The sequence below is a fragment of the Anomaloglossus baeobatrachus genome, chromosome 2, assembly GCF_048569485.1.
Source record: "Anomaloglossus baeobatrachus isolate aAnoBae1 chromosome 2, aAnoBae1.hap1, whole genome shotgun sequence".
NCBI classification, from domain to species: domain Eukaryota; kingdom Metazoa; phylum Chordata; class Amphibia; order Anura; family Aromobatidae; genus Anomaloglossus; species Anomaloglossus baeobatrachus.
The window spans coordinates 674,363,169-674,375,194 of NC_134354.1; the positions used below are offsets into that span (position 1 = coordinate 674,363,169).

General features: G+C 45.9%; 1 protein-coding gene across 1 annotated transcript in view; it reads right to left on the reverse strand.

Moving 5' to 3' along the window:
- The window catches only part of DIP2B (disco interacting protein 2 homolog B), a 324,894-nt gene that overhangs the window by 31,485 nt on the left and 281,383 nt on the right, over window positions 1-12,026 (reverse strand). Inside the window, exons 32-33 of the mRNA XM_075333901.1 lie at window positions 11,365-11,535; window positions 9,258-9,319 (exon numbers count right to left, since the gene is read on the reverse strand). Of these exons, the coding sequence (XP_075190016.1) occupies window positions 9,258-9,319; window positions 11,365-11,535 (233 nt within the window). The remainder of the gene's footprint in view (window positions 1-9,257; window positions 9,320-11,364; window positions 11,536-12,026) is intronic.

A 12,026-nucleotide genomic window follows, 5' to 3' on the forward strand; every position in this document is an offset into this window, starting at 1 on the left:
TGACCAGTTAGAGGAACGAAAGGAACGAAACCTCGACTGGTTCCTGCCCTGGACAGGTTTCCTGGTTTTAGTTTGTGGCAAGGAAGTACTCTTCCCGCCAGTAGCTTCCTTAATGATTTCCTCCAGTTGTTCGCCGAACAGCCAGGACTCAGCAAATGGGAGCCCAGCAAGGTACTTCTTGGAAGAAGCGTCTGCTTTCCACTCTCGCAGCCACAAGATCCTGCGTATAGCGAGGGAATTAGCCGAAGCCACCGTCGTGCGGTGAGAAGCCTCCAGAATGGCAGACATGGCATAGGATGAAAAGGCTGAAGCCTGGGAAGTTAAGGCAACCATTTCGGGCATAGAGTCCCTGGTGAGGGAATGCATCTCCTCTAGAGAAGCAGAGATGGCTTTGAGAGCCCATACTGCTGCAAAAGACGGGGAGAACGAGGCCCCTGCCGCTTCATATACAGATTTGGCCAAAAGGTCAACCTGGCGGTCAGTGGAATCCTTAAGTGAGGTGCCATCAGTCACAGATACAACTGTCCGGGCTGAGATTCTAGACACCGGAGGGTCCACCTTCGGTGAATGAGCCCACTCCTTGACCACGTCTGGTGGAAAGGGAAAACGGTCATCAGAACTACGCTTTGGGAAGCGTTTGTCAGGACAGGCCCTGGGCTTGGTCACAGTGTCCTGAAAACTGGAGTGGTTAAAGAACACACTCCTTGCTCTCTTAGGTGATGTAAACTGGTGCTTTTCTACCAGAGAGGGTTGTTCATCCGATACTGGTGGATTGAGGTCCAGTACAGAATTAATGGACGCAATCAAATCACTAACATCTGCATCACCTTCGGTCAGATCAATGGGGCACATGGAGGTAGCGTCCGAGCCCACAGTAAAGGCATCCTCCTCGTCCTGTGATTCAGCTCGTGAATCAGAGCCGCGGGACGAGGAAGGAGAGGAACCCCTGTGTCTCCGTTTAAGAGGACGGGGTCTGAGCTCTGTGAGCTCTGCTGAGCGAGCCGTAGCAGCAGAGGCGCCCTGAGAAGGGGGCTGATGCATGCTCAGCAGAGTCCGGGACAACTGTCCCATGGAGTTGGCAAAGGACTGGGAGATAGACTTAGAGAAGGATTCTACCCAAGCCGGGGGTTCAGCCACCAGAGCCGAAGCAGCCGGAGGGACCACTGGGAGTGAGACTCCAGGCTGAGGCACCACCATGTTAGAGCAGGCATCACAATGTGGATATGTGCTCGGTTCAGGCAGTACGAGCTTACATGCAGTGCATATTGAGTACAGCCTTGCAGCCTTGCTCCTTGTGTGAGACATGCTGCTGAAGTGGGAGTTCTGAGTAGAATGGCCCCCAGAGAGTATATAACTAGGTCCACAACCAGAGGTTGTGGCTTACCCGACCGTTTGTGTGCCCTCCAGATCCCACAGACCGGACCCCCAGAGAGATGCTGCAGGCAGCTCCAATCAGTGTGAGAACGCTGATAAAATGGCGCCGGAGCGAGGAGAGGGGGCGGGGCCTATCTCAAAGAGCGGGATCCGGAGGGCAAAGGAGGTATACAGGGGAGGGAATCTTTCCTCAGAGAGGAGTGTCCCTTCCCTGTGCTGAACAGCCGCTGGGCGGAGCCGCACTGTCCCCCTGCATGATTGGCATGCAGGGGCAGTGAAAACGAAAGTAGGCCTCAGACAAAGCCGGGGCCTAAATTTAATAATGCGGCCGGCGCGCAGGCACCATTTGCGCGGTTCTCCGGTGAAAACCAGAGAACCGGCCGGAAAGTCAGCATAGATTTACAGCACACTCTCCCCCACAATAAAAGTACAAGGGACCCCCTGATAACCACGTCTCAGATACTTAGCTTGTGAGACGCAGGGCCAGGTCCCTGAGGGATGAGTGCTCTGTCCGGCAGGATCCAAAAGGGGCTGCGGATGGAGACCGGTCTCCTGCAAGGCAGTGAGAACCGTGCTGGCTCCCACTTCAAGCCAGAGCCCCAGGGGATGGTGAAGGAGCGCGGCATGAAGGGCTCCAGCCCTGAAATCAACCTTAACAGCACCGCCGACACAGTGGGGTGAGAAGGGACATGCCGGGAGTCCAGGCTTGGACCCACTTTTCTTCAAACTCTTTTCAAAAATCAAAAACAGATGAGGATGCATGTGTGGATGTGTGCCTCCTGAACACAAAGCATTGAACTGGCTATATTTGGTTATCCAGGGGGTGTATATGCTAGGAGGGAGGAGCTACACTTTTTAGTGTAGTACTTTGTGTGTCCTCCGGAGGCAGAAGCTATACACCCATGGTCTGGGTCTCCCATAAGGAACGATGAAGAAAAGGGGCAAAAATTTCAGCCTCTAGATGTGGAAAGCGGGTAGAGACATACCCCAAAAGACTGCAGCAGTAATTGCAGCGAACAGTAAGGCTATGTGCGCACGTTGCATACAGTTCACTGCAGAAATTTCTGCAGCGATCTGAAGAGCACATGTGCGCTTTAAATCGCTGCAGAAATGTCCGTAGTGAAGCCGATTCCATGCGCTCTACCTGCAGCTCCTCCCATAGACAGAGCAGGACATGTCACTTCTTTTTACGCAGCGCTTCGGCAGTAGCCGAAGCACTGCGCTCTAAAATGCCACGTGCGCACGGCCCCTGCACAATCTCCATAGACTTTGCAGGGGACGCAGGACGCATGCAGTTACGCTGCGCTACAAAGCGCAGCGTAACTGCATGTATTTACGCAACGTGCGCACATAGCCTAAGCCTACAAAATGGGGACTGAATACAAATGGACATCACAATTCTCATATTTATATTGTTTAAATAAAAGAAAACCATGTACAATTTGCTCTACACTTCACAAATACTACATAGTGTTGTTATATCACATAAAAGCTCAATAAAAATATATATATATATAAGGGTGTGCATGAGATGTGAAAAAAATGTGAAAATTTTACAGGGCATTAATACTTTTTCAAGGCAATGTAAATCACTAAAGACATCCTCAGAGTGACAAGGCTCGCCAAAAGTATTGGCACCCCTGCAATTCTGTCAGATAATACTCAGTTTTTTCCTGAAAATGATTGCAGTCACAAATTCTTTGGTATTATTATCATCTTCATTTATTTTGCTTGCAATGAAAAAACACAAAAGAGAATGAAACAAAAATCAAATCAATGATCATGTCACACAAAACTCCAAAAATGGCCCAGACAAAAGTATTGGCACCCTTAGCCTAATACTTGGTTGCACAACCTATAGACAAAATAACTGCGAACAACCGCTTCCGGTAACCATCAATGAGTTTCTTACAATGCTCTGCTGGAATTTTAGACCATTCTTCTTTGGCAAACTGCTCCAGGTCCCTGAGATTTGAAGGGTGCCTTCTCCAAACTGCCATTTTGAGATCTCTCCACAGGTGTTCTATGGGATTCAGGTCTGGACTCATTGCTGGCCACTTTAGTAGTCTCCAGTGCTTTCTATCAAACCATTTTTTAGTGCTTTTTGAAGTGTGTTTTGGGTCATTGTCCTGCTGGAAGACCCATGACCTCTGAGGGAGACCCAGCTTTCTCACACTGGGCCCTACATTATGCTGCAAAATTTGTTGGTAGTCTTCAGACTTCATAATGCCATGCACACGGTCAAGCAGTCCAGTGCCAGAGGCAGCAAAGCAACCCCAAAACATCAGGGAACCTCCGCCATGTTTGACTGTAGGGACCGTGTTCTTTTCTTTGAATGCCTCTTTTTTTTCCTGTAAACTCTATGTTGATGGATTTTCCCAAAAAGCTCTACTTTTGTCTCATCTGACCAGAGAATATTCTTCCAAAACGTTTTAGGCTTTCTCAGGTAAGTTTTGGCAAACTCCAGCCTGGCTTTTTTATGTCTCGGGGTAAGAAGTGGGGTCTTCCTGGGTATCCTACCATACAGTCCCTTTTCATTCAGATGCCGACGCTTAGTACGGGTTGACACTGTTGTACCCTCGGACTGCAGGGCAACTTAAACTTGTTTGGATATTAGTCGAGGTTCTTTATCCCCCATCCGCACAATCTTGCGTTGAAATCTCTCGTCAATTTTTCTTTTCCTTTCACATCTAGGGAGGTTAGCCTCAGTGCCATGGGCTTTAAACTTCTTGATGACACTGCGCACCATAGACACAGGAACTTTCAGGTCTTTGGAGATGGACCTGTAGACTTGAGATTGCTCATGCTTCCTCACAATTTGGATTCTCAAGTCCTCAGACAGTTCTTTGGTCTTCTTTCTTTTCTCCATGCTCAATGTGGTACACACAAGGACACAGGACAGAGGTTGAGTCAACTTTAATCCATGTCAACTGGCTGCAAGTGTGATTTAGTTATTGCCAACACCTGTTAGGTGCCACAGGTAAGTTACAGGTGCTGTTAATTACACAAATTAGAGAAGCATCACATGATTCTTCAAACAGTGCCAATACTTTTATCCACCCCCTTTTTTATGTTTGGTGTGGAATTATATCCAATTTGGCTTTATGACAATTTATTTTCATTGAAGACAAATTAAATGAAGATAATACCAAAGAATTTGTGATTGCAATAATTTTCAAGAAGAAACTGAGTATTATCTGACAGAATTGCAGGGGTGCCAATACTTTTGGCCAGCACTGTATGTTGGCAGAGTAACGTGATCAGTCATTCTTGAGAAGTGTATCAAACTGAGCTATATTTCCTTTCAGGATGAGTCCATCATGTAAAACATATGACTATTGGAAATGCAACGTAATTGCAAAGACCATGTAATGTAAAAGAAAATGAATAATTCCAGAAATCTCAGTGATAAGTGTGGGACAGTGTGTATGAGGAGCTGAGGATTGGCCATGGACATGTAACCATTCATGAAATTTCCTGGACAGAGTATAACTGTAAAGATGGTTCCCCTGACCAAGGTCAGAAGAAGCCTCCAATATAGGCCAACAGTCTAATCTGTATAGGGGCCTCCTAACTCTACCCTGACAGATGATGTTGGGGGGAAAAAAGGTTGGGCAGCCTGAATTTTAATGCCCAAACCATTAGTTTCAGGTGAAAAGCCGCAGTCACAGCCATTTGGAAGTACCTTTCTCTGCTCTCCCGAGTGAGAACATACAAATATTCATGTGTATGGTAAGTTTGGAGAGTGGGCTGACGGTCAAATGAAAGGTGGGCCAACAGCTATTGTAAGTGTATGACCAACTTAGAGACACATATTAACATTAACATATTAACACATTAGATGGCTGTTGCCCAACCACAGTTTGGCCAAACGTTTGGACGCCAACCATCTTGGACAGCTCTTGCATACACACCAATGCTTGTTTAGCTAAATGAACGCTCCTGGGTTCTTTATGGGAGAGCCGCTGCCATGTCTGGTGATGGCTTAGGGTACTTTCACACTTGCGTTCAGCGGAGTCCGTCACTATGGAGAATAGCACAGTCCGTTAACGCACTGCGCTATTCTCCATAGACTTGTATGGACAACGCACTGTAACGCAAGTGTCAGCGTTGCATCCGCTGGACGACGCAGCGTTGTTATTTTGAAGGAATGCTGCATGTAACTTTTTTTTTTAGCGACGGAAACCTTTATTTTTCACTGTGCATGCTTTTTTTTTTTCTTTTTAAATCACAGAAACTTTATTTTGTTTCTCGGTGGACGAACGTTCAGCTGAGCGCCCGGCCGCCGGCATGTGAGCGCGCTCAGCTGATCGCCCGGCCGCCGGCATGTGAGCGCGCTCAGCTGATCGCCCGGCCGCCGGCATGTATGAGCGCTCAGCTGAGCGCCCGGCCGCCGGCATGTATGAGCGCTCAGCTGAGCGCCCGGCCGCCGGCATGTGAGAGCGATCAGCTGAGCGCCCGGCCGCCGGCATGTGAGAGCGATCAGCTGAGCGCCCGGCCGCCGGCATGTGCGAGCGATCAGCTGAGCGCCCGGCCGCCGGCATGTGAGAGCGATCAGCTGAGCGCCCGGCCGCCGGCATGTGAGAGCGATCAGCTGAGCGCCCGGCCGCCGGCATGTGAGAGCGATCAGCTGAGCGCCCGGCCGCCGGCATGTGAGAGCGATTAGCTGAGCGCCCGGCCGCCGGCATGTGAGAGCGATCAGCTGAGCGCCCGGCCGCCGGCATGTGAGAGCGATCAGCTGAGCGCCCGGCCGCCAGCATGTGAGAGCGCTCAGCTGAGCGCCGGCATGTGAGAGCGCTCAGCTGAGCGCCGGCATGTGAGAGCGCTCAGCTGAGCGCCGGCATGTGACAGCGCTCAGCTGAGCGCCGGCATGTGACAGCGCTCCGCTGAGTGCCCGGCTGCCGGCATGTGACAGCGCTCAGCCTAGCGCCCGGCCGCCGGCATGTGACAGCGATCAGCTGAGCGCCCGGCCGCCGGCTATTGAGAGCGATCAGCTGATCGTTCACAATAGTCTGCTGCTGGTAAAACTGTAAAGAAGAAAAAAAAAATAATAAAAAAAAAAGCTTTCCGTTGTTTTCTAAGATCCGTAGCATCCGTTGTGCCACTATATGTAACGCATCCGTTGCATCCGTCACACAACGCAATGCTACGGAAGCCGTCCAACGCAAGTGTGAAAGTAGCCTTACCTCCAGGAGAACCAAGTGATTGTCAGTCCGAAATCAAACATGCCCGGTAAACATCTTCCTAGACAATCAGCTGTCCGGGATCACCCAGAAACATTAGATTGTTTGTGAATACCAGCAGGTTCGGTCAACATTAGTCTAATCTGTACAGGGTCATTCCATGGTAACTTACATTACATTCACAAGCCAAAAACTGAGTTAATAATGGTTTCAGACTGTTCTTTGAGGGCAGGCACAAAAATGAATGAATGTATATTGTACATTGAACTATTCTCAAGAGGTTTCAACAGTTTGATTTTTCAACAATAAAAATTAAATACAAAATACAATGTTATTACTTTGTAACTTACGTTACACAAAAAGAAACGTAAGTTACAAAGTAATAACATTGTATTTTGTATTTAATTTTTATTGTTGAAAAATCAAACTGTTGAAATCTCTTGAGAATAGTTCAATGTACAATATACATTCATTAATTTTTGTGCCTGCCCTCAAAGAACAGTCTGAAGCCATTAACTCAGTGAATGTAACGTAAGTTACCATGGAATGACCTTATAGAGCTTTAAGGTACCTTCACACATAGCGAGATCGCTGCCGAGTCACAGATTCTGTGATGCAACAACGACCTCGCCAGCGATCTCGCTACACTTGACACATAGCAGCGACCAGGCCCCTGCTGTGAGATCGCTGGTTGTGTCGGAATGGCCTGGACCATTTTTTGATCGTCGAGGTCCTGATGGGCATCATCCATCATCCTCATCAGATTGTGCACACACACATTCACCACGTTTGGCAATATTGATTGTTTCTGGCCGACAAAGGATCCTGGAACGCAGTTCATTTGAGCGCGAGCACCTGCGGTGGAATGCATGGAGGACTCCGCGTTCCACCGCAGGTGCTCCCAGCAGGTATGCTGCACAGCGGTCCTCCTCTGCTTCTGGCCGACACACACTACTTCGACATCATCTGTCAGGATAGAGCAGGGAGCCCCCCATACAAATAATAATAATAAAATAATATTTATTCATTTATATAGCGCTATTAATTCCATAGCACTTTACATACATTGACAATATTGTCCCCATTGGGGCTCACAATCTAAATTCCCTATCAGTATGTCTTTGGAGTGTTGGAGGAAACCGGAGAACCCGGAGGAAACCCACACAAACACGGGGAGAACATACAAACTCCTTGCAGATGTTGTCCTTGGTGGGAATTGAACCCAGGACCCCAGCGCTGCAAGACTGCAGTGCTAACCACTGAGCCACCGTGCTGCCCACATGAGACCATCACTGGATTGAGGGAACTTGTGTAGGCGGACCTTAAGACCAGGAATCTAATATTTGTCATGCTAAACTGGCCACATGCTATAAATGAGCATGATTTAATCAGATATTTGCTTTTTTTTTGGCAATCCTTTTTTTTATGACCTTTCCTAAAAAACAAATTTTCAAACTTAGAATTGTCCCAATGGCATTTTAGATTCATACCTACTGTCCTTATGAGTTTGCAGCAAGCTCCTTATCATCAGAGACAGGATTACAATGACACCATCTCTATACACAACTGATAACACAGGATTCAATAATCTCAATAGTTGATGTCACAGCTGACTCTTTTTCACTTCCCTTCACAATATTTTTTGCACATGCTCACTGGATTCCTCTATACAAATGTTGGTCAGTCTATTCATTGCTGCTAGAGGCAGTGTTAGTACACAGCTTCATACAGTGCTCAGCCCTATTTGACAACTATTCTAAGCTAGAATATGACTAGAATCAAACAAGAGTAATGACAGTCCATCATTAACACATAATAAAAAGAGGAATCTAAGGTTTAACACATATTACAGTTTGCTTTTCTTTACTCCTTTTTTCCATGTGTATCCCCTTCTAGTTTTGCTGCCTTCAGTCTGAATCTATTATGTGCACATTGTAATAAGAACTAAGAAAACCACTGGATGAACAGATGCGTTCAAGCTTTTGACCGATGCTGTATACTTAATGCAAAACCTTGATTAAAACAATAAGTTATTTAATGATAACACATTCCTTATAAAGAAACATATTAGAAAGCTATTTCATCGGGAAAAATAAAATTGTGATGGCTGATTTCTAGACTTGTCGAATTCTCCAAAGTTTTCTCACCAGGTTGTAATAAGTAATACAATGTCATCAGCTATAATCGGGACTTCCATGTGGGTAAACACTGAATATATGAGGCAGACATGAGGTACTGCGAGACTATGAAGGTCATGGCTGCAGGTTTTATCCTGTCACTTGTCAGAAATGCCGGTACCAACAGAGACACCCTGCCATTAGCATCCTGTCAGATCCTGGCAATGATAGCCATTTTAGACACGGACTAATCGGATGTGTGATGTTATGCCAGATTGTCAAGGTAGATATTTAACCATTTCACACCATGAAGGGTATAAGCATTATGATATCAGTATATACGGGTACTGTGCATATATGTATGGCCACATACTTCATCTATTTCATTATGACTGACTACACACACTGCACCGAACCTCAACGCAGTGCCAAGAAACAATAATAATTACATCTTAGCTCATGATTAATTCTAGGAAAATGATCAATACTGTAAGATTGATCAATGTATTATAACTAGAGTTAACAATAACTGCTGGAGCATTTTCAGCTTTCCAGAAAACATCAGCATTATAAAACTGAATACCTGTCATGTCGAAGGGATTTGAGATCCACATACACTGTTGTAGGATCCGGCCCTGAGGTTCCCTGAGAAATAAATGAAAAAAAAAAAAAAACATACATAAATGGAAGCTGCTTCCTCAAACAGGTATTTTATGACAAAATGCATTAAAAATTCTAAGATACTGAAAGTTTATACAGGAGTTCAGGACTATGATACTTAGGACTTATTAGGGTACATCATCAATATCAGATGGGTCCATCAGCCCCCAGTGATCTGAGGATAGCAGGTCCTAAAGTGGCCAGATGGGTCCATCAGCCCCTAGTGATCTTATTATAGCAGGTCCTAAAGTGGGCAGATGGGTCCATCAGCCCCGAGTGATCTGAGGATAGCAAGTCCTAAAGTGGCCATATGGGTCCATCAGCCCCCAGTGATCAGATGTTAGCAGGTCCTAAAGTGACCATTTGAACCCCACAATTAAATATTGCTGACCTAGCAGTATAGTTCTGGTCAACACCTAGTCTTTTTTGTGTCCTCAAATGGACAAAACAAAAAACAAAAACAATTTACAGCGCCACCCACAGTGCCACTGTTCAAGTGACATCAATGCTGCAGTTTCCGGGGAGTGAGGGGGGACTTGACAATGTTGTATCATGTGATCACTGCAGCCAATCCGCTATCACCGATTAGCTGCAGCACAACAATATTCCGTTAGAGTAGATATCTGCTCTGACAAAATACTAAAAACTGCAGCCGGTCAGTGTATGCTGATTGACTACAACAATGTCACAACACCGGCATCGCTAGCATGACACCACTGTAGGAAGCGAGTGCACATGGTTTTTATTTCTATTGTGCCTTGAATTGATTAAATAAAAAATATCCAGTAGTGGAAAAATCCTTTAAGAAGTTTTAGTGTACCTGCAATGAAACCTAAAACCATCATGGTGCTCTTCGATAATTATCTACAGTACCTAAGCGAAGTCTGTTCCCTTGATAGCTCAGGTATTTATGATGCATAGCTTTTGTTAGCCTTAATTCTTTAACAGAAAGTTGCCATGATATCAGCCATGTTGTAGATTCGGAGGAGTTGTAATCTGGTCATGGTCATCGTTTCTACAAGGGAAGCTACATCCTATTCCATTCGTCTCTCCTAAACTACCATCTTGTAATTCAGAGAGAATTAATGTCTGCTGAAATCAGTGTGGATGATGCAGTAATTGCAGGATATTATGGATACAGACACAAATTGTCATGTCCTATTTGGAGAAGATGTCCTATTTATTTCAGCTTTGTCTCTACTACTCTAACTCAGCAGGGAGGAAGTAAAGGGATTCAGAAACTCAAGTGTCTATCCAGTCCTATACCAAACTAAAGCTGGGTTCACACATAGCGACAGCGACGTCGCTGTTACGTCACCATTGTCTGTGACGTAACAGCGACCTTGTATGTCGCTGTTATGATCGCTGCTTAGCTGTCAAACATAGCGATGCAGAAGCGATCATAACGTCGCTACATGTGCAGAGAGCAGGGAACCGCGCACACTGCTTAGCGCTGGCTCCCTGCTCTCCTAGCTATAGTACACATCGGGTTAATTAATCCGATGTGTACTGCAGCTACATGTGCAGAGAGCAGGAGCCGGCAACACAGGCAGCGCGAGAGCGGCGTAGGCTGGTAACGAAGGTAAATATCGGGTAACCACCTTGGTTACCCGATGTTTACAGCTTACCGCAGGCTGTCAGACACTGGCTCCTGCTCCCTGCACATTCAGGATTGTTGCTCTCTCGCTGTCACACACAGCGATGTGTGCTTACCAGCGGGAGAGCAACAATAAAAAAAACGAACCAGGGCTGTGTGTAACGAGCAGCGATCTCACAGCAGGGACCAGATCGCTGCTCAGTGTCACACACAGCGAGATCGCTAATGAAGTTACTGCTGCGTCACAAAAACCGTGGCTCAGCAGCGATCTCAGCAGCGATCTCGCTGTGTGTGAAGCACCCCTAAGTAACATTGGGCAGTCTGTGAATCATGCTAATAAACTACATTAGACACTTGAATTTACACAATGTGGTGCATAGCCATAAGTGCTAGACCAGTAAAGATATCATTAAGTTTCTTAATTTTTATTTACCTGTAAACATATTGCAGTATTGACTCTTGATCCAAAGGTCGTACTGACTGCACGTGGAGACAGACCAAGGTCTTTAAAAAGTTTGGAGAATGAGTATGTGAGGGCAACTCTTGGACGTTCTTCTGCCACCACAACACAAGTCCGTACATAAGAGAGATTTATTCCTCTGGTCTGTGAAAGAAAATATTGGATAACTGAAAACTAATCAGAATAGAAGGACAGTGATGGGACACTAAAGTAGCTGTTTATACGGTTTCTTTAGACTTCTATACCAAGAACCCATCGCACAATGTTTTATAGATACAGTATGTGTAATTCAAGTTGTAGAAGTCTCTTGTTCATACTCGAAAAATAAGTCACAGGGTATAATGAACAACTAGTGCCGCCTTGTCAGACCTCTACTTACTTTTACTGGAAGAAAATAGTTTTGTGAAAAAATGTTTTAACCAAGGTACACTTTTGGAGAATCCATCTCAGCAACGTTGAGTCACCGGCATTCTATGACTCTGAAGAGCAAAAAATGCTAAATATGCTGTGTGCTAACCCAATCATTCAGCCCATTACTGAGTCAATGAGAGCATTTGTGAAATGTGAAAGGACACAGATAGGACACTGACTGTGGCCACGTCTTGGTTATTTTGGGGAACATTGCTCTTTCTTTG